Here is a 24,632-nt window from a genome sequence, read left to right on the forward strand (position 1 = left end):
CAATTGCAGTCTATAACTATTTCTGCAAGGTCATAAAATTGCTAAGATGACAACAAATTATAGTCAGACTATGAAAGTTTACCTTTGAATCTGTCTATAAATGCAGGAAAACTATTCTATAACTAGGAAAACCTTTGGAGCCAAAATGCAGTCAGGCGTCTTTGGTGCATGGTAAAACTTGATAAGTATGTTACTAAGTGAAAATTACTAACTGTGGTTGAAAAAAGTTGACCACAGTAGACCATGGTCAGACTGTTGATCGTCTTTTCTGACTATAGCCAATCTTATCTCACCATGGTCGACCGTGGTCCTGACCATGTTTTCACCATGGTATTTGATGGTTGACCACGTTAGAACATAGTTGACCATCAAAAACCATGGTGACAATGGTCAACCGTGGTTATCATTTTATCTGGGTGGTATGCATTGTGAACCACTCTTTCCTTTATAATTAAATGGAAGGGAGATGTGTTGTCAATAATGCACCGATTTATTTTGTTTTTTTTAAGTACATGTACCAGTTTGGCCATTAATAGGTATGCTCAGTATTGAAATTAATTGAGTATTTTTGTACTTTGAATTTGTATTATGTCCCTGATGCCACTTATGATTACAAGTGCAAGTATTGAAAATAAATTATAAATTGCTCATTAATTCAGACTGCATTCTATAATTGATAAAGAAAAGCTAACTTACGTCATGATTATGTAATAGTTTGATAATGAAATCAATTTGTCATCATAATTGTAAGTAGATGAAATGTACCACATGTTCGCAGTTATGCATAACAAATATATTCTTTAGTAAATTTGTTAGTAGACCCTATACCCATAATCAGTTACCCACAGGGATATTTCATTTCAGAAAAGGAGGGAGCGTTTATTTAGGGACCCATACCCTTACAGAAGAAAAAGGCCTGCTGCGTACTCTTGCTGTGTACATACAGCGTATATGATGCATACATGATGTGTACTGAAATCAAGGGCTTTAAATAGTATGCAGGATATACACCGCACATACACCGATAGTACGTTTGTAGTACACTTTTGACATGCAAATGAGCTCTGCCGCGTACTACTTGCTGCGTACATGCTGTGGACTACATAGTACACAGGATGTACGCTGGAGGAATTTAGTATGCGGGAAATAGTACGCAGCATGTACGCGGCACATACACTTTTCACATGCAAATGAGCCTGCGGTGTACTACCCCTGCGGCATACATGCTGTGTACTCCTGGCCCGAGTCTTGCGGCGTACATGCTGTGTACTCCTGCTGCATACATGCTGTGTACTCTTGTGGCAAAACTGCTGTGATAAGGTAAATTCCTTACCCCACCAACTTTCGTATGAATATGCTGATCATTTGGACAGAAAAAAACAGAAAAAAGATAAGTGACATGCATCAATAAGTATTTACCCTTACCAAAATAATGTAGATTGATGTTATGAAATAAATTAGTATGCTTTTCTTCATCCACTTTTCAATGAAATAAATCAATTTTTGTAGCATGTAATTTAGTAAACATTTGAAGAAAATGGCGTAACTGCATCAAGGGGAAATAACTTTAATGCAACTAAATATAAGTGTTATGATTTTTTATAGACGATGTGTGCCTAGTATGTATTTATTTTGATTAAAATCCATCTGAGAACAATCTAGGACTGGAATTATATAAGCATTTATACACTTTTACGTCCGTAGAAAGTAGCGCACCAAAAAATTTTGGATTGATTTTTTCCAATGGGGCGAGCGCAATTAGCCAAAAACGTTCTGAAAATATACGAGCGGCAAATCCGATGAACAACTTTTTAATTTGGTGAGGCCTTAATGAGTTAACATAATGAGTATTAAAGCCTTTATAAAACATGATAGAATGGTGTTTTGCTTAAGTCAGTATTGAAATAACAGTGAGAGCTACTAATTCTTCTCTTTCGGGCGCTGTTGAGGCATTATCTTGGTAATTATTTCATGTATTACAAAATGTAATGCAACAAAGTTCAAATAAGGCTTTTCAATTATCCAAGTTAGAAAGCTCCAGGATTAATTCAAAATGAAAAAGAATATATTTTTACACTGCATGCAAGGTGCAGCTCAGAAATCACTAAGATGTAAGCTTCACAAATGAACATTGCAAATAGTTTGGCAAATTTTCATTGTTCAGAATACCGGTAATCTGAACTATTCTATGCTATTAAGATTAAAGTCACTCGGAAATCAAGTTCTTGCTTCCAAAAAAAAAAAAAATGTACAAATCCTTCCAGCATGAAGTGTACTTCAGACTTTTACCTAAAAAAATTTAAAGTATAAACACCAAAAGAAAATGAACAAGTCCCTCCCGCGTATATGAAGTTTACTTCAGACTTTAACTTATAAAAAAAAAACTAAGTATAAATGCCAAAAGAAACTGTACAAGTCTTTCCCGCGTATATGAAGTGTACTGCACAAATTTCAAAGTATCTGCGGTGTACATGCAGTGTACTATTTTCTTGTACAAGTCCCTCCTGCATACATGCAGTGTACACCTTAAATTTTTAGAGTCAGTGCTGCGTACTTGAAGTGTACTAGTGACCTCCTGCGTACATGCTGTGTACTCGTCAAAATAGTATGCGGCATGTACGCGGCATGCGGTGTATGTAAAATGTATTCCTCTGGCGTACTACTGTATTCGCGGCATATACACAGCAAATACGCAGCATGTACGCCACAGAGGCTTGCTTCTGTAAGGGTAATGCCTCCCACCCCCCCCTCTCAGTTTTCTTAAAGGTCACAATTTTGGCTCGTGTTTGGCATGAATGTCATTTTTACTAAACAAAATTTTTGCCTTTTTTAAAACTGTTTGTCTTGACATATATTCATGATCAAAAGGTCAAGGCCAGGTGAGATTTAAGATAATCGTGGCACTCTTCTTAATTTTTTGTTACAGAAAGGCTTAGCCTACAAGAATCACCCTTACGTTTAATTATTTGTTGTTGTTTTGAATATTTCTGAATGATATCAGCACAAGATCATTTTTGACAGCTGACAATTAGCTCTAGGTTTCTTAACCTACTTGGTATACTGCTCATGATAATTAGGACTAATAACAATTGCACTACAATGTAAAGACTCTTTGTTTCCTCTGAATTCATTAAATATTTATGCATGGTGAGGCGGTATGATTGGACGGTGAGAAATTATATTTGGGCAATGTTTATATCAGGATGCAGGTGCATAGAGCAACCACAAAATTTGTAACAGTGACATCGTTTTAAAATGTCTTTACTTCCTGCGTAGGTAGGTAGACTGCTGACGTCAGGTGCAAGTCTATCCCATCAACATGCGTGTTAACAACTTTCGTGACTTTGTGACACTCGCTCCATAGTTTGAAGCTCTCTTGGCTTGTTAAAATCTTGATTTACATAACCTGTGATTACAATAATAGAGACATGGTTCTTTGTTTTAAATTCTATTATTAAAGTGACATTTAAAATGACATATTATTTGTTTTGTGTCTGTTCCTGGAAATAATGTCTTATTCTTGCTACCTGTAGACATTTATGACGTTGATCTTTATAGTTATCTTTGTCCTTTAACCCTCATCCTGCTTAATTTCTATAATGAACTTGTCCATCTTTCAATTTGGACAGTACTATTAACTGTTAAAAGGGCTGCTTACCAAAAAGATACTGACCGAATGGCAAACAGTGCAGACCATGATCAGACTGCACAGATGTGCAGGCTGATCTTGGTCTGCACTGGTCGCAAAGGCAGAATCACTTGCCGCCAGCAGGCTAAGGGTTAATCATAACGAGGGTTGAGCGCAATACTACCGCAACTCCTTCTTTATTTAAGACTGTTTTTCATTTCATTTATATCAAATATGTGTTTGAATGCTGTTCAAGAAGTGAGTCAATAGTTTTTCAATAAACCTGTTTGGAATTTTAATCTTTAAAATCTTGTTGAGAAATTTAAATGTGTACAGTATAATAATGTCGTTTTATAAATTTGTATTATTTTGCTATATATAACAAAACGCAATATTTTTTGCTGCCGTCATTATATCAGGCAGTAGCTGAATATTTCCAGATACTCTTCAATAAAAATTAAAAACAAGTCAGAGTGACATTTGTGATGTACAGTTGAAACTATATCTAAAAAATTCCAGCTAGGCTATCTTGAAGACATTTTCAAGTCCCTTGCACCAAAAACACAAGCATGAAATATATCTTTTTTAAGTCAAATTTCAGTTATCTCGAAGTATTGGAATTAGAAATATCATGTTTCAATTGTACTTCTTTAGTTGGTCTATAAAAATTGAGCTGTGGTATCTTGATGAAAACTCAACTGTGATATCCTTATAGCCCATTAACTGAAATATTCAGTTACTTCAGAAAAATACAATGAAATGTTTTTATAAAAATGCATTTAAAATTGTGATAGCTTTATAAAAATGTGTGTGGTCTCTTTTTAAAAATGCATCTGTTGTTTTTAAAAATGTACCTTATATAATATAAAGGTAGAACTTGAGTATTTCAAGGTACCCTTTTTCATGTTTGTGCTGAGATTGCATTTTCCATCTGTTCATTGAAAACAGAAATCTGGTAACGTTACCTTATCTTAAACTAGCAGTCTAATTTCTGGCAGAACATTTTCTCTATTATGTCTGGAGGTAAAAGATTCATTTCTTGCAAACTTTTCCAAGCATTAGGTCAATAAGTAATAGATTTGTAATCTATATCATAATTATTTTCAGGTTAAACGTATATGTCCAGAAGCAAATCTGCGATTACCAGGAAAGAAAATATTCGGTAACTTGGATCCGGAGTTTATTCAGCAGAGACGAGAAGGCCTTGACGAATTCATCAAGAAATTAATTCAGCACCCTAGACTGTCTCAGAAGTGAGTAATACATTTGTTTACTTTTGAGGTTGTAGCTTAATGTTGAACTAGCCTTAGTAATATACATCTTTGATGAATTTGCGGCTACTTCTGTAATATTAAGGAGCAAAGTAAATTTTCTGGCAATTTTATCATCTGTTAAGTCATTATCTAAACATTTTTTTCCATAGGAACTGCTTAACTTGCTTTTAATAAAATATTTACGGCTGAAATGTGTTTAATTCCCTTTCTGGCGCTGAGATTAAAATTTTTGTATTCCAAGGAAATGTTTGTCCTCAAATGCAGAACATTCTTAGAGGTCAGATTTACTTATTAATAAATTGTATATGTCATGTCATCAGAAGTATGCATCATTGAATTAATTTAAAAAAATGTGAATAAAAGAGAGACACATTTGAGTAACTTCCATTTTAGTGTAAAAAGACATAATTTTGTTTAAAGAATGTGTGGGAGACTTCACAGCCTCCACAAACTATTGAACACCCCCAGGAATTTTATACCAAAATGGAAACTGCTAAAATCCTGATTTATATCATAGATAAATCTGCAGCAGTTATTGATATGTCAGACTCAGATCTCTATGACTTCGTATAAACTTTCTAGTGTAGAGCTAGTGAGTGTCTAATATCCTTAAAAATAGAAAAAAAAAGATTGCTAAAAGCTGTCTTGCTCAGATTGTATAAAGTTTAATAAACCATGGCATTGACGTCATTAATAAATATTATCATGTAATTATCACTTTATGTTGTGTCCTTGACTGTAAAAATTATTAGAATCTAAACTAGACTACTTACATTATGATGAACAAGATTTTGATATGTCATGCTTAAAATGCTTGTTTCCCTTTATAAACTGAATAAAAAAGAAACTTATTTTTGGTTGCAAAAGATGTTATTGTGGTGTTAATAATTTGCAGGATGTTATTTATCATTTTAAGTCTGCCATTTAGTGAAATGATTAAAATTTGGGAGGGACTTACTTTTGTGGTTGTGTCAGTCCATGAAATTCCCAACAAATTAATATAATTCATATTTATTTAATCTTCAATTTTTTTTTTATTCCACAAATTTGTATCCCAATGAAATAGAAATACTTTGAAATTAAATGATTTTACTCAGTCTAGTTACTTCACTGTTTTACTTACTTCACATTTTACACAATTTAGAGATAGGCCCTAAAATTTTCAGTGATAGAATTACATTAAATAAAGTCTAGAAATTAATTTCCAAATCCTTGAAATAACCAAAAATGATTTCACAAATGTGAAGTTTATGATAGTTTTGTTAATATCAATAACAGAAGTTTTAATTTTTAATTTAAAGTTGTGATCCACAAAGAATGACAACTCTTGCCTTGGGCTATAACTTATAAGTAGAGATCTATTAGTTTACTTCCCTTGCAATTACACAATTGAGTGGAAAATGAAAACTGTTTAAGACACAATATCATACTTTTTTGCACAACAAAATCATTAAGGATTTATTCATTTGTGTTTGATTTACCCCTCAAGACATGGTTCCTATGATTCTGTCAACTAACATATGGTAAAAAATTAACTTTTAACAAGCCAATAATAAAACGAAGTACCAGTAGGTAAATAATAGTGCAGATAATACAGTTTTGCTTGTATCAAAATGTCACAATAGATCCACTTTTGTAATACAGAACACCTGGTAGGATTAGTAAAGGTGCAATTATATTGATCTCTATTTCCTATGCCTACACAATTATGTGAAGTTAAAAAGGATAATATTACAATATTTACTGTTTACTGTATGAGGAGCTTTAGTCATGTCGTTAAGGTGTCGGTTGCTCAACATTGAGATCATGGGTTTGAGTATTGGTTTTTAAGGGATCGGACTCGGCTTCAAAGCTTTCATCAAATTTAAGCTAAAATAAGGTACTATATAATCATTAAAAAATACGATAAATTGTATTGACATTAATACCATGTTCAGACTACGTTTTTAATCCTATATTAACTTGGGTTTATTTTTTAAACTTGTTTGCGTCCACACTATATGTGGTTTAAACCGTGAATTATGTAAAGGTCAAGTGGTTTCTGTAATGTAGCATTAAAACTACCTCGGGAGGTGGTTTTAATACCATATTAAAAAGTAATACTACATTATTTTACAAGTGTGAACGCAAATGTGAGTTATAACTGGTTTTACAATCTCAAATCCACAGATCTTACCTTTTGTCAGAAGAATACCATGTGTTCTCTTTTGTATCAAACAATTGATGCTATGGCTGGCAAAAGTAATTGGATTGTTGATGAAACACAAACATTAAATTGCGATATGGAGTCATGTTGATGCTCAAAATGGACTATAGATGGAATGAACAGAAATTCTTAGATGAACACAGAAGTTTAAACATTGATGACTCCTTCTTGTTTCTGTTAGCCTCCTTCTTTGTTACCTTTTTTTGCTTATTGCAAAATATTTGTTACTTCTAACATTGCATGTATATATTTAAACCACATTTCTTTGCCTAGTGTGGATGCAAACTAGATTATATTTTGATGGGTTTTAAATGTCAAATACCAATTATAGCCAATTAGTGCCTGATAAAAATAAAACAGATCTGCTAGTGTGAACACGGTATAAGAGCCATAATGTTTGATGCCTCGGTTAGCTTATACATCACTGTGATGGTTTGAGAGAAGACAACATCACTGGTCAGTTGCCCTCATCCTCTGATTCGTGGGGGAGGGGAGGGATTGATTCATGGGGGAGGGGAGGGATTGACAGATTCTTTTGGAAAACAAGTTTAAGTACTGGTGTTGAATCCCCTTATCCCCTCCCCATCCCACCCCCCTCAACCTCCAATGTTATGCAGGCTGTCATTTACCAGTTAGTGTTTAAACTATTTGGTACACAAGTATGCTTTCCAGGATTTATAACTTCTTACTTAAATTGTGTCTCTTTCCTGTCTCTTTAAGTAATTTTGAGAAAATAAGTTAATTTTTTGCTATCTAAGTATTAGTCTGTCAAAAATGAAAACTGAAAAGTCATAACACTGCCTGGATTGTTTAGAAATCTGATTTGTGCATGATACTGTTTCATGGGAAATGACTATTTTTACAGTAAAACTTTGATACAAGAAACACAGCCAAACCATTTAAATAATGTCTTTTTACCAGATTTTCTTTGCTCTGTGCAGCTTTTGATTTAAGATCTCTCTTTACAAGATTGTTCCTTGGCTCTGAAAATATTTTGAGACTGCCTGAAATGGAGTAAGAGTAAGAGAGCTAGTAAACACTATCCTGGTTTGAAGGATTTTTTGGTTGACTGTGGCTGGTAATCTATTTGGGTATGCAGTAAATACCACTGAAGTTTACATAGTCCATTTAAAGTATAACTTACAACACAAGTAGTTCAAGATTTATTCCTGCCATTATTAAGTTGTCATTAATCCCCCAAAGAGACTTTTTGTTCCACTGATAAGAAAATTTAAGTATATTAAAAGAGAGGCTTTTTAGTGGACGGAGTGTTACTTTATTTCTGCATGGTGTAATTTTAGTTCTAAATTATTCCATATTTTTAATTTGATTTTTAATGGTTGCTCATTCTAAAATTGTTAAATCTTTTATAAATGATAAAGGAAGGTAATCATAGTGCGATAGAGCTTGATGTCACCTAGACGTTGGATCTTGGCAAAAAGTTGCATGGTAAAACTCTTTTTTTCTGGATATTTTATCAACATGAAACTATTTAATTGTTTTGTGTATTTGTAAACTCTTTACAACAGTTCTAAATGGATAAGAAGACAGGGTATTTACAACTTTTTTATTACAAAAATGTTTTAGATGTTCACTTTCAAATGCTTCCTTGAATGAAAAAGCTTTTATGTTGTCTTCTGCTATAAACAACCTTTTCCTGTCAGCTTTGTTAAGTATTTAGCTAAAAGGAAACTTTGTTTAAACATACCAGAAGAGATTTACTACTGCTTTCAAAGCTACTCAAAATCTGTTTCACAGAGCTCTGTAAAGTACAAACATTTTAAAAGTCCTCATCAACATGTGAAGGAGTCCTCATCAACATTATTGTGAAGAGTGATAACTGTGTAAGAATTTGCCAATCTGATTAAAATCTTCTCCAATTAACACTACGCATTGGATCTGAAGACAGGTTATTGAGACTCGCGTTGACCAGTCAGAGCCTTGCTTTCAACATTTTGAAAGTAGAACTTTTAAAAAAATCTATATTTAACATGGGATTCCAGTTTTCGATATATGATTATCACGTTGTTCTTTGAATAACTCATTAATTTGAAAGATGGTTACTTACATAATGCAGTATTATTATTGATGTAGACAAGTATGGAAGGCCTGTGCTGCAGTATTATAATTGAATATGGAAGGTCTGAGCTGCCTCACTCACTTTTGATACTAGTTTGTCATGTTAGAATCAAAATAATAAGTTCCCAAGTGTTATTTGTTGTAGAATAACCTGAGTTTTACGTTCTTATGCGAAACAATATATCACTCAGGCCTACGGCCTTCGTGATATATTCTTACGCATAAGAACTCAAAACTCAGGTTATTCTACGATAAACCACGTTTGGGAGCTTATTATTTCTTAATTACAGCTGTTTCTTAAACCATTGAAAGTCTGTTTTAGCAGACATCTGTAATAGATAATGGCTGACTTTCTGCTATATATTTACAATTGATGTATAGGAGTAGATGTAAATAATTATTAGTCTTCAGCAAACAAATTGACAAAAAGATTTAGATACCTTTTTTTTTTTCATGCATTTGCATGCATTCTAGGTAATTTTTGTTGTTTTGTTTTTAGTTCACCTGAGCATGGAGGCATTAGGATGAGCTATTTTGATTACTCACCATCTGTCCATCCATTATGCTGTACGTCCGTCCACACTTTTCTTCAGAAGACATCTCCTCTGAAACTAAAGGTCAGAATTGCACCAATCTTGTCCAGTAGCATTCTGGCAAAATTGATCCTCTGTAAAGTTTGTTCCAATATTTCAGCATGGCCCCTTTTAGGGGGCTGTCAGAGCTAAAAATAGAAAAATCCTCTTTTCATGAACCACTAGATGGATCTTGGTCAATCTTGGTCTGTAGCATCCTTTTAACGTCCTCTTCTAAATTGTTCCAATTTGTCCACTTAGCCCTATGTAAGGACCACAAGAGCTACAGGACAGGTGATTCCGGTTTCAAGAAAAACCTTTGAATGACTTCTTGTCATGAACTGCTTGATCGATCTTTATTGAACATGGTGTGTAGCATCATTATAAGGTCTGCTCCAAACTTAATTTGAATAGGGTCAATCAGCCCTTTTTGGGGCCGCTAGAGCTAAAAACAGACATACTTTTAAGTGACTTCTTCTCATATTGCATGATGGATCTTCATCAAACTTGGTCTTTAACATCATTGTAAGGTTTTCTCCCAATTTTGTTGAAATATGGGTGTTTGGCCCCTTTAAGGGGTCAGCTTGAGCTAAAAATAGAAATACCTTAAAACAGCTTTTTCTCCAGAAGTGCATGATGGACTTTCAATAAACTTTGTCAGAACTAGCATTATAAGGTTTATTCAAATGGGGGTATTTGGCCCCCTCCAGAGGCTGCTGGAGCTAAAAGTAGGAAAACCTTTAAAAGACTTCTTCTAATGAACTGCTTGCTGGATCTTCATCACACTTGGTCTGTAGCATCATTGCAAGGTCCCCTTCCAAACTGGGGTCATTAGATACCTTGAAATAATTTCTGCCGTGAACAGCTGTATGCATTTAACTGTAACCTTCCAAAACACCATTAGCCTGACCCAATAGTCCATGTATCTTTTTCCACCCAATTTTAAGGATCTGAGAAGCATAATAGTGTTTGAATTGTCATCTGTCTCTTTAATTCATGTTATCAACTTCTGCTGTTGAATTATCAACACCTGAAGAATAATATGGTCCTCTTCCAAAGTTGCACACACTGTTGCCTGTTTAAGCTCTGAACCTTGGGAAAGCAATCTAGGGCCATCATTGACCACTTATTTTATCTAGCTAAGTCTCTGGCCTGCAGTCTTAATTCATGTTGTATTGTAAGACGACAGGAAATATCAATTTCTATATTTGCATATTTTAGTAGAGGTTATAAGCAAAGTTTCTAATTACCTTTTTAGGTCATATACAGTCATTACAGTGCGACTGTTGACAGTTTTGGTGATGATATCTGTCAACTTAATCAATCATAAATATGTATATGGTCAGTATAGTTATTTGTAAGAATGTGTTATAGGAGATAGCCTTCTGTCAGCTATAGGTCATCATCACTGAAATTGGATATTTGGATAAAAAAACACAAAGAATATTTACATATCATATGGATTTGTGTCTAGGAGTAAGTAAAATAATTATGAAGATATATGATAGTTCACTTTGGTATTTATTCAGTAGGTCAGATTGTCAGCATAATGATGTAGCTTTTAGAATTTAAAATGTTGTGTTTGAAGGGATAATGAAATTTCTTATTTTGCACTGTATCACTTAACCTTTAGACTGCTAAGTTTCTAAAATGGACTGGTCCATTATTCAATTTGGACAGTACCATTTATTATTTGATGGCGTGTTCACTGAAAATTTACTGACTGAATAGCGAACAGTGCAGACCATGATCTGTCTGTGCGGATGTGCAGGCTGTGCTGATCTTGGTCTGCACTGGTCACAAAGGCAGAATCACTTGCCGCCAGCTGGCTAAGGGTTAAACTAGTGTTGTGAGTCAGTTCAAAAGTATCCAGTTTGACTAGTCAGTGCAAACATTTCATGATTAAAATGAAATACAGTCAAGCACTGCTTGCTTGAGCATTGATGATTTGAGCACCAAAGCTAACTTGAACAATTCACCTGGTCCTTGCCCATTTTCTTTTTATTTTATTTATTCAAATCACTGAAGACCTTTGATAACTGGAGCATTTCGCGTATTTCTGTGCGGTTTGCTCATTCTCTTGCAACTCTAGTTATCAGTGTTTTCTTGTGTTTCTGGACAACTTTTAGGATTTTGGACGATGAAATAGCCCTGACCTTCGGTGATTTTAAATAATCCCTGTACCTGGTAAATTTTTCATTATTCTGTGTAATTAGAAAAACATCTGACAAATAAAACTGGCAACAGTGTTACGTATAGGATAGACAACGAGTGCCGTTGTCTACGGGATATATACAACGAGCAAAGCGAGTTGTATATATCCCGTAGACAACGGCACAAGTTGTCTATCCGACTTAGACCACGTGACATAAAAACTGCAATTATTGAAAACTCTCCCACGCTTTCTATAGAAATTAGGATGAACGTGTTTTTATAAGAGTAATATCATCTTTGTACCGTTAGCGCTTAATTGTCAGTAGGGCATATGAAAGAATGCAGGTTACTTGTATAAATTCAGTTTTACTCAAATACCGGATTTACTAAGATTTAACGTTCATTAACACTTTGAGTCATTTGCAATCACAAAATTAATGCTAAACAGTTAAATATGGATTTCTCAAAAATACTCAAAACTGGACTGCATGCTGAACAATTAGTTTTTGTGAGAAGTTTGCATGCTGGCGAAACACGATGACAGATACGTTGATTTGTTGATTCAAGAAGATAGCCAGGTTATTTATTTATTTATTTAGTTAGTTAGTTAGTTAGTTAGTTAATTAGTTAGTTATTGTTTTTAACTTTGTCTATCAAGATATAGTTAGAGCGTAGATGCTCGTAGGACTACGAATACCTTTTACTATATCGTGCCCTTCTTATAATAATGATGTAGTTGTTTTACTTTCTAACTGGGCCAAGTTGTTCGAAACTTTAACGGGTTGTAATTTAGTTTAGGTTAGTTTAGTTTATACAAATTTGTTTTAGCTCGATTGTGATGAAAGCTTTAACTGTTTAAGCTTATTGTAACCACTCTCGAGTCCGTTTCCTATGAAAACTAGTACTGGGGTTATATGAGAAGTCATGGTCGTGACCCCAATGATGCTCGAACCCACGACTACTGCATTAAGCTGATAAACTAACCGCCTGTTAAATTTCTATTCAAGATACTAGTCTTGGTGGGTGGGAAATACTAGTATGATGTTTTAATTTTACTGTAAAGATGATTTAGTGTTTAAAATCCTTAACAAGTACATTTGATTTTCTAAGTTTTCTAAACTGTCGAAATCTACTGATAAAGTTAATCGACCGTTAACTCAATCGCCTGTTAAAGTTTCGAACTACTGGATCCAGTTGTTTGCAAATGTAAGGATCGTGCTGACATGTCTTTTTTTATAAAAAGTGAACATAAAAAGTTACAACTGTTGGAAATGTTTCAGTGAATGTGGAAATTACGTTTTTACCCAGTTGGTTTTACACTACAAATATGTAGTTTATTGTAATTCAATTTTATTGATATCTAATAAGATTGGGTCATTTTTACGATATTAATATTTAGACGGCGTCAACTGAATTTACCTCAAAGTCATTCTTATTTTTTAGCCCGCCCGCTTAGCTCAGTAGGTAAGAGCGTTGGTCTACGGATCTCGGGGTCGCGAGTTCGATCCTCGGGCGGGGCGTATGTTCTCCGTGACTATTTGATAAACGACATTGTGTCTGAAATCATTAGTCCTCCACCTCTGATTCATGTGGGGAAGTTGGCAGTTACTTGCGGAGAACAGGTTTGTACTGGTACAGAATCCAGGAATACTGGTTAGGTTAACTGCCCGCCGTTACATGACTGAAATACTGTTGAAAAACGGCGTTAAACCCAAAAACAAAAACAAACATTCTTATTTTTTATCCCAGTGATAACTGGTGAGAATATTGCAAGGTCATTTAACTCCGGAGTTAGCCTGTATTGTTAGATGGTAAATTGACACGAAATTCACGCATTTTTTTTGCCCAAGTTTCCCCCGATATATATACAACGCTACTGTTGTATATGAAATATAGACGGGTACAAGTCTGCTTTGCGATTGGCTACTTACGGATTATCGTGGTCTAAAGGATGGATATATAACACTTGAATGTCTTATTCAGGGGCTATTATATTAAATGTCAAAATGATGTCCAAATTTGTTGGCAATATAATTTTTATCCAAGATCATACAATAAAGCATTAATTCTTTATTTGTCCACACAGGGATCAGTCAGCATATCCCTAGCCCTGATGCCTTATTAACATTTACCCTGTTAAATTTCTAAAATGGACTGGTCCATCATTCAATTTGGGCAGTACCATATATTATTCGAAGGGGTGTTCAATGAAAATTTACTGACTGAAGACGTGCAGGCTGATCCTGGTCTGCACTGGTTGCAAAGGCAAAATCACTTGCCGCTAGCAGGCTAAAGGCTAGGTAACTGTGCATCTATTTCATCATCGAACATTTGACTTCAGTAACATCTTCTTTGTAAACACTTGTCAGAATTGCATGAAACTTTCATTGTTAAGGTGATTTGCAGATCAGGATCCGGCATGCTTTTGGATGGTTGGTAGTTCTACCGAGCTGCCTGCTTATGTCTGAATTAATGCCAGGAGGGGCACGTGAGGTCTTCCCCCACCAGCAAAAACTGTAAAGTATGCCCTGTAATTGTGTCACACAACCCCCAAAAAGTACCAGTAGGGATAAAAGACCTTTGATGAGCTCTGTCTGTACTACCCTGCCCGCTAGCAGAGTAGGGAGATGCTTTGAACCTTCAGTTTAGATCACCTGTCTTTAACCTCTTTTTCTTAGTTAGTGGAACATCTTGATACTGGAACAAAATAGAGTATTGACTGCATTTATAACTCCATCAGATTTATTGTTTAAAAGAGTAAAAGAGACGTAAGTTGATTAAAACAGGGACAGTTATGTCCTGTTTCAGTAAGCTTAACTTAGTAAACAGATGGATGATGGAAGTTTGTTGCAATCACTGCATTAAACATGAGGCTGTTTCATAATAATTACAGTTACTGTTCTTGTTGGTGTTTTTATGAATATCAGTATCACTGTGGTCAGTTAAGGTGTAAGTAGGAATCTCTCTCTCTCTCTCTCTCTCTCTCTCTCTCTCTCTCGACATTCAGATATAGAACATCACTTGATTGTACAAATGATCAGTTATGACAGTATGATAATTGACAATATCGTCACAGTAGTGAGGGGTTAAGAACAAACAAATGGAGATGGAATGGAACACTGTATATGTTAGAAATGTGTCTGCTACTTGCAGAAAACCATCTTGGAACACTGCATATGTTAGAAATGTGTCTGCTTCTTGCAGAAAACCATCTTGGAACACTGTATATGTTAGAAATGTGTCTGCTACTTGCAGAAAACCATCTTGGAACACTGTATATGTTAGAAATGGTCTGCTTCTTGCAGACAACCATTTATAGGTTGGGAATTTAGGAATGCAGGTTATGTTAGAAATTTACTTGCAGAAAGTCAATCCTGGAACACTTGCTATGTTAAAAATTTGTCAGTTACCAGCAGAAAACTAGCTACTTGAATGGACTTTGTCAGTTACTTGTTAGAAAAAATACTCATATGAAATCAAGGAACACTAGGTATGTTAAATGTTCAACAAGTTCTTCTGTGTTAGATATTCATCCATTGGGAAGAACCATTTACTGGTGTGCAATACAGAAACATTGGGTGTGTTAGATATTCAGCCATTTGAGAGAAAAATTTACTGGTATGCAATACAATAAACATTGGGTATGTTTTTGGAAGAAACATTTACTGGTCTGCAATACAGAGACATTGGGTATGTTAGATATCCATCCATTTGGAAGAACCATTTTATAGTGGTATGTAATACAGAAACATAGAGTATGTTAGATATTTATCCATTTGGAAAAAAAACATTTTATAGTGGTATGCAATACACAGACATTGGGCATGTTAGATATCCATCCATTTGGACAAACCATTTACTGGTATGCAATACAGAAACATAGTGTATGTTAGATATTCAGCCATTTGGAAAATCCATTTTATAGTGGTATGCAATACAGAAACATAGAGTATTTTAAAATCATTTAATTTCGTGGGCATGAAATTTCATGGTTTTGGTCAAAATGGCAATTTCCTGGGGATAAGAATTCGTGGATTTCAACTTTTGAACATAAAATGAATGGGAATTTTACTTGTTCGTTGGGATTAAATTTCGTGGTTGAGTCAATCCACGAAATTTAATCCCAACGAATTAGTCCCCCACGAATATTAGTGATTTCACAGTATGTTAGATATTCATCCATTTGGAAGAACCATTTACTGGTATGCAATACAGAAACATAGTGTATGTAAGATATTCATCCATTTGGAAAATCCATTTTATAGTGGTATGCAATACAGAGACATTGGGTATGTTAGATATGTTGGGGAACCATTAATTTACTGGTATGCAATACAGAAACATTGGGCATGTTAGATATTCATCCATTTGGAAGAACCATTTACTGGTATGCATTATAGAAACATTGGGTATATTAGATATTCATCCATTTTGGAGAACCATTTTATAGTGGTATGCAATACAGAAACATTTCATATGTTAGATTTACACTCATTTGGGAGAACCATTTTATAGTGGTATGCAATACAGAAACATAGTGTATGTTAGATATTCATCCATTTGAAAAATCCATTTTATAGTGGTATGCAATACAGAAACATTGGGTATGTTAGGTATGTTGGGGAACCATTTACTGGTATGCAATACAGAGACATTGGGAATGTTAGATATTCATCCATTTGAAAGAACCATTTACTGGTATGCATTACAGAAACATTGGGTATATTAGATATTCATCCATTTGGGAGAACCATTTTATGGTTATATGCAATACAGAGACATTGGGAATGTTAGATATTCATCCGTTTGGAAGAACCATTTACTGGTATGCAATACAGAAACATTGGGTATATTAGATATACATCCATTTGGGAGAACTATTTTATGGTGATATGCAATACAGAGACATTGGAAATGTTAGATATTCATCCATTTGGAAGAACCATTCACTGGTATGCAATACAGAAACATTGGGTATGTTAGATATTCATCCATTTGGGAAAACCATGTTATGGTGATATGCAATACAGAGACATTGGGAATGTTAGATATTCATCCATTTGGAAGAACCATTTACTGGTATGCATTACAGAAACATTGGGTATGTTAGATATTCATCCATTTGGGAGAACCATTTACTGGTATGCATTACAGAAACATAGTGTATGTTAGATATTCATCCGTTTGGGAGAACCATTTACTGGTATGCATTACAGAAACATAGTGTATGTTAGATATTCATCCATTTGGGAGAACCATTTACTGGTATGCATTACAGAAACATAGTGTATGTTAGATATTCATCCATTTGGGAGAACTATTTTATGGTGATATGCAATACAGAGACATTGGGAATGTTAGATATTCATCCATTTGGAAGAACCATTTACTGGTATGCAATACAGAAACATTGGGTATGTTAGATATTCATCCATTTGGGAGAACCATTTTATGGTGATATGCAATACAGAGACATTGGGAATGTTAGATATTCATCCATTTGGAAGAACCATTTACTGGTATGCATTACAGAAACATAGTGTATGTTAGATATTCATCCATTTGGGAGAACCATTTACTGGTATGGAATACAGGATCACTTGGTCAGGAACTTCTAGATATGTTAGAAATTCATCCATGACTGAGAGTATGTTAACTGAGACCTACTGCATTAAGGGCATGGATATCAAACAATGTACAATCAAACATACAGTTAGTCCACCAGCAGCTTACCTCACCATAAGTAAGTTTGAGGGGTTGATTAGGTTCGGTTGTCTGTCATCTGTCATGGAGAATTCAGTTTCAAAAAATTTGAACTGTATAAATACACACCTTACACTTTCCTTGAAGGCATTCTGTTTTAAATCACACTTAATAACTTCCCTTTAGGAACATTGCATGAATAAGTGTGTAAAAAAATACAGGAGTGTTTATTTTAGCGCAATGCATTTCCTGAAGTTAGATTTGAAGTCACTAAAGTCTGACTAGCTACATGATAAATAGATTTTGTTTTTCTTTTTGTTTTGTTTATTTACTTATGTTTATCATCATTAGTACAAGCTGGAAAATAATATTTTCAGAAGACCCCCCAAAAAGCAGGGAAGGGGATAAGTAGAGAGATTACCATTTTCAATTCAAATTTCAACTATAAAATTATTTTATTTTCATTCTAAACATCTTCCATTCTTGACCAGCAAGCTGGTACAGTGTCTGGTATCACCATTGACTCTTTTCCGCATCCTTGTCACCCAAGTTGGTTTGTTTGACGAAAACAAATGTAGGAAAAAAAAGTTGTCTGTCAATTTAACCAACCAGGAAGGTATGGATTCAAGAAACACTGATGATGATACAAGGTATATAGGTAGGTAATAAAAGGAATATTGCACTGGTAATGTCCATCTAGGTGTTTGTATCTTAATATGTAAAACAACCAACAATATTCCCTTGGTAATTTTTCCTATTGTAGTAAGAAAATAATGGAAAAGATAGGAAATGAAGAGCAGATCTAAAAAAATGCAGGAAAATCCTTAACAATGAGTGGGGGGCGGGATACTGAGCAAAGGGAAGTAACTGTATGATTTTTTAAACCTATTAGCATTTTTTATGGAAAATAAAGAGTATTTCCTTTAATTCTGTCTTACCGGTAATATCTCCCATTTTTATAGTATTTTGTGTATTGTATTTGCTGCAATTTTTACCAAGAAAATGAATTATTTCAAAGTTTGAAGTCATCAGTGGAGGAAAAAATAGATCTTTGTTTCATGCAAAATACCTAATAAAATATAAAAAAGACATCATGTGATGAGACTAAAATAGACAGTCTTTTTTATATAGCAAGGAAAGACAATTCTCTCCAACATAAACATTCTGTGAATTTAAAAGGTTGTCTCCCTTGCCTTGAATATGTAATACAGAATTGTTTTGTTAACTTTAAAAATATTTCTATTTGAATATTTCTTTTAAATATTATGAAAAAGAGAAACATATCTACTTTCAAACTTGGCACCTTTTTGCATTGTCATTTCCTATGCTACTAAGTACTTATGAAAATGCTATCTACCATTGACATTTTTATTATGGTTTATATTTTGCATAATATGGTTTAAGTTTATATAAAGAGTGTGAAAATGCAAAAAATGATTAAGTCCACAGTATGAAATGATTCCCCATCCCCCTGTATATTTTGATCGGTGGGTGAAAAATTCCTTAGGTTTTCGAATAGAATAGATAATATTTTCTTAAGGCTCAAGACTCCAGTGGAAATAGCTTAAGTCATAAACCTGTATCCCCTTGGAAGTGAAACTGCGGCAGAGTTCGACTACAAACCTGCCAACTCTGCCACTCTGATACGGAGTGATCTCCCGTAAATGATTTACAGTCAACTCGTCCCCTAGTCAACTTGTCCCCAGTCAACTTGTCCCCATTTTGGTCATTTCGTATCCCTTGACGTTTTCAAAAATGGTTATTTTGTCCCCCACTTTTTGGCCCCTCTTTTTTTAGTCTTATTTTTTTGTCAAAGTTTCATAGATTATAATTAATATAATTATGATGTAAAATAAATGTTCTGTAAAATACTTTCTGCATAAAAACATGAAAATTTTACTTTTAAAAACTGCATTTTGTTTTGCTTTATAAATACCCGTTCGTATGTAAAAGTACAGAGTGCATACACGTTTCGTAGCCTTTTGTGTGCATTGACTAATGCAGCTGTATATCTTTTTAGCTCCACTATTCGGAAGATAGGGGGGCTATTCTACTCACCCTGGCATTGGCGTGAGCTTTCTGGGTTAAAGTTTTTCGGCAACCTTTGTTTTTTCTGTCATATCTTTGTTACTATTGCTTATATCTTACTGTAACTTCACATAAACATTGTCCAGCATACAAACAAAGTATGTGCAGGGGCTGGGCCCATTATACCCAAGGTCAAGGTCACCAAGGTGTTATACTTTGGTTATATTTAAGGTTAAAGTTTTTTGGCAACCTTTGTTTTTCTGTTATATCTTTGTTACTATTGCTTATTTCTTACTGTAAGTTCACATGAACACTGTCCAGCATACAGACAAAATATGTGCAGGGGCTGGGCCCATTATATCCAATTTCAAGGTCACCAAGGTGTTATACTTAGGTTACTTTTAAGGTTAAAGTTTTTTGGCAACCTTTGTTTTTCTGTCATATCTTTGTTACTATTGCTTATATCTTACTGTAAGTTCACATAAACATTGTCCAGCATACAAACCAAAGTATGTGCAGGGGCTGGGCCCATTATACCCAAGGTCAAGGTCACAAAGTTGTTATACTTGGAATTATTTTTATGTTAAATTTTTTTCGAAAGCTTCGTTTATAGACATATCTTTGGTACTTTAAAAGATAATGACTTGAAATTAAAAATGTTTCTTTATAATCATCATCTGCATGACTTGTGTGGTTACAATCCTCATAACTCTAATTGTATTTTTGACAGAATTATGCCCCTTTCCTACTTAAAGTTTTTTGGCAATCTTCACTTTCTGGATGTAACTTTAGTACAATATAAGATAAGGACTTGAAACTTAAAATGTATTTTTATCATCATCATCTGCATGTGTGGTGACAATTCCCATAACTCTGATTTGTATTTCTGACCAAATTATGCCCCTTTCATACTTAAATTTTTTGACAAACTTCGTTTTCTGGACAGACTTTAGTACTATATAAGATAATGACTTGAAACTCAAAATATATATTTTTACCATCATCATCTGAATGTGTGGTAACAATCCCAATAACTCTAATTTGTGTTCTTGACAGAATTACGCCCCTTGGTGTATCTTCCTTTTAAAGTAGAGGTCTCTTATTACAACATATACCGTATTTTCCCGTATTAAGGCCCCCCTCTAATTGACGCCCCCACCGGTTTTGGAGGGAAAAAAAGTCAACAAGAACGAAAAAAAAAAATCACCTACCTTTATAAGTCAACATAATAAGTAATTTACAGTATGTATCCAATGTATTAAGAAATAAACACACTTAAACAGTCCATGTACCGTAAATCCAAAACGTTTATACTAAGTACTGTACGTATCCAATCATCAAATAGAAAATTAAATGGTAAATCCATTTTTAATTTGTTTTTGCACCACCCGCGCACAAGCTTCCTGTCGACTTTAAACAAATTTGCGGCAAAGTGTTAACCTTTTCTTTGGCAGTTTTAATAACTTTTAATTTAAAAGCTGGCACATAAGCAGCGTGTCAAACCACTGGCATTGTGTATTGCTACCCGCATGTACTAAGGAAAATATTATCGGAGTACACAGCTGTTTGGGTATGATGACGTAATGTGTAATGTCGCGAGCGTGTCACGGAATACATGAGGTACCATATTTAAATGCATAATTTTAAGACACACTGCATTAAATTGGATGCCAAATAATTATGTTTTGGGGGAATTAAACAACACAGAAACACTTTACAGTTGGTTTGAACGATGTTTTTAAGTTTTGTAAAAAAAATTCATTTATTTTTTTACCTCAAATAAACGGCCTCTTTGGAAAATGTAACGCCCCGGGGGGCGTATATTTGGGAAAATACGGTATTCATTTTACTATCAAATCGCCGAATAGTGGAGCGCGCTGTCTTATGGACAGCTCTTGTTTAAAGATACTTCTTGTTTATGTTGACTTTAGTTGTGTTTATAAGATTTTCTAAGATTGCAAGTTAAAAGCTGTCCTTCCAGAAAAGACTTGCACCTATTTTTCATAAGCTACAGGGTTATACATCAGTTTAATGTGATTTTTAATGTTTTTCAGTATAATAATCTGCTTTTTGTAAAAATTCTTAATAATTGAAAGACTTTAACATTATTTTTGAATATTGTAATCTTGTCAGTTTCTGAACTGGATTTTGGCTTAAAATATTATTAAATTCTTACAAACTTAAAATAAATTCTTACATACTTAAAAAGATGAAGAAAAAAAATATGTGTCAAAATTTTTAGATTTTTTCATGACAAGATAAATAGACATTAGTTTGTCACACAGCAAATACGAAATTGTGCATGATACATCTTGGTCAGTAGGTGCACTTTGCCTGTGGGTATCAGTTATCTTCCTCGGTTACTGGTCAAATCTGATACCTTTATGACCGTCCCTCTGGCCAAAAAATACAATATCCTATTCATGGTTGATAGTTTATGTAGTAAATTGACTTAAAGAAGAAATGCACCTTTTTATGCGGATAAGTCAAGTGTTAAATATGGACTGTTGTCTTTAATCTAGTTTATGGATGGTTGTTATTCTGCACCATATCTACAATTTATGAAGTGCCCAATGTTTTGGGAAAAACAAATAGGCATGAAGGTTTTGACAGTATTGATTGCCTTGGATTACCTACTATTTATTTGTATAACACATATTTGAACAAACCTTGATAAATTAGCATTATTTCTAAAGTAAAACTACTTTTTTTTCAAGGATTATATTAACAAGAAGATATTCTGTGAGATAAGAATTTATGACTGTTTGAAATAATATTGCCAAGCAAATCTGAACATCTGCCTTTCCTTCACACATTTTGCTCTGGAATGCAATTTTTTCACAGCTTTTGTAATATTGAACTCTTTGTTATTTTATTTTAATAAAGGGAATAATTGTCACATTTATCGGATAATTTGTGAATTTCTTCAGTGCAGTGTTATATAAATAGTTCATCGACTTCTTCAACGGTTTGTTTACATTCATTCAGTGCTGTATAAAATCTACTATATCCGATATAAACTTTGTACTACTAGTAGTAACGCTCATTCATACATTTGACGTAGAGTTGTGAGAATGTAGATAGTCATTACATTGTGAAGTTTTGGTATTATCATCTTTATTTTAATTGTTAAATTAATATTGCTTGATTTGTAATTATGGAAAATACATTTTCAACATGGAATGGATTTGTTGTAGAATACTTAGACAGTGTTTAAGACAAAATATATCTGTGATGTTAAAAATTTGCTGTGATTTAAATTCGAGTTTAAGACATTCTTGATGAAGGAAAAGGTGAAGAAAAATAAAGGGAGTAAAGTGATGGGAGACCGACCTGCATCAACTCTTTTTGGTCGGTTGATGAAAAAATTTATAATAGTGTAAGTTGTTTTTATTTTGATTATTGCAATTCATATGTAATTTATTTGACAGGATAATTAATAGGGAAATTTAACTTGGCATTCTGGGGCCTACTTAGGACAATTTTAGTTACTTAGGAGCAAGGTGTTTCACAAACATTCAGTTTAATTATTTGACTACCCTTAGGATCTGAGTCCATTAGAAAAATAAGGTAAATCTGCCATACAGTTGAATTATAATAACACCTTTAAAAGTTTTAAAATGATATAGAAGTTATATCCTATATTTAAATTTTTTATAAAAAGGGTTTCACCTACCAGCAGTATGATAGTGTTGTATTATATGATTCATCTGGAACTGGACTTTTACTTACATCTTCTTTTTCCAAACTATATATAAGATATTATGCCAAAATCATCTATCCTTTATTGCTGTTTTATGTGGGGAAATTAGTGCACTAAATTTCAGACACACTAAATGTAATATCTTACACCATAGTACAATATTTTGAAATAATTTTATTGTATTGTATTGTATTGTATTGTATTTTATTCAGGCCCGTGGGCAGGATTTGATTGCTGGGGGGGCCCAACCTGGGGTGGGTTCAGAAGGGGTACCCCCTCACGATTGTGAATTTTTTTTAATATGGCACATGAATAGATGCATTTTCCTGCTACCTGAAACACCTTTAAGGATGCATGAATGTATTATATATTTAAGGAAAAGTCTACTTTTTAATCACTTCATCAAGCCTTTTCAATATATGTATGATTGTACAGTCACAGTGTATGGACTTATTTTTCTGTATGATACCCAGTTGAAAAAAGATTGTGAATTTTTTTTAATATGGCACATGAATAGATGCATTTTCCTGCTACCTGAAACACCTTTAAGGATGCATGAATGTATTATATATTTAAGGAAAAGTCTACTTTTTAATCATTTCATCAAGCCTTTTCAATATATGTATGATTGTACAGTCACAGTGTATGGACTTATTTTTCTGTATGATACCCAGTTGAAAAAAAATGTTGAAGTTTTAAGATGATTATTAAGTAGACTAGCTCCTAGACTATGATGATTTTTTTTCACATTTTTATGATTTCATGTAGTGAACTGAGCCAGTCTATATACTATGTCCAATATTACAATTTTAACATCAGTCCTCTTAGAAAATCTCTAGAATAGACTGGCCTTTGTCTCTATGAACATAAAAAAAAAAAATCATAGAAATATCGTAATTATCAGTCTAGTGGCTAGTCTAATTATTAAGGGTATCCTATTTTGCAACATGGCCAAATGTTTTTAGATTTCCAACAAAACAAACAAAGTATTATGACAATTACTATTTACATCACAGATTTCAAATAACAATGAACTCTTAACTGTACCAAAGATCTATAAAAATAAATAGATGTGTATTTTATACTTCTTTGACTGTACAAACTATAACATCACAGCACATATTAAATATTTTTATGTGTAAAACCTCTCATAAGTAACGAGTTTTAGATACGTTTTGTAAGATTTACTGAGAAACTATTTTTAAAACTATGAGAGTTTTTAAGTAAGGTTATTGGACCCAAAAGAGTAAAATTGATACAGTAGTTTCAAATTCATAATTGTTGT

The 24,632-nt window shown here is 33.7% G+C and overlaps 1 protein-coding gene across 3 annotated transcripts in view; it reads left to right on the forward strand.

The window, feature by feature from the left end:
- The window catches only part of LOC123525494 (serine/threonine-protein kinase Sgk2-like), a 145,750-nt gene that overhangs the window by 80,603 nt on the left and 40,515 nt on the right, over positions 1 to 24,632 (forward strand). For 2 of the 3 annotated variants that reach the window (XM_053537826.1, XM_053537825.1), the window contains exon 3: positions 4,736 to 4,881. In XM_053537826.1, the coding sequence (XP_053393801.1) occupies positions 4,736 to 4,881 (146 nt within the window). Of the gene's footprint in view, positions 1 to 4,735; positions 4,882 to 22,684; positions 23,024 to 24,632 lie in introns of those variants that run through there. The other variant, XM_045304588.2, reaches the window with a different exon arrangement.

This window comes from Mercenaria mercenaria, chromosome 3 (assembly GCF_021730395.1).
Source record: "Mercenaria mercenaria strain notata chromosome 3, MADL_Memer_1, whole genome shotgun sequence".
Classification (NCBI taxonomy): Eukaryota; Metazoa; Mollusca; class Bivalvia; order Venerida; family Veneridae; genus Mercenaria; species Mercenaria mercenaria.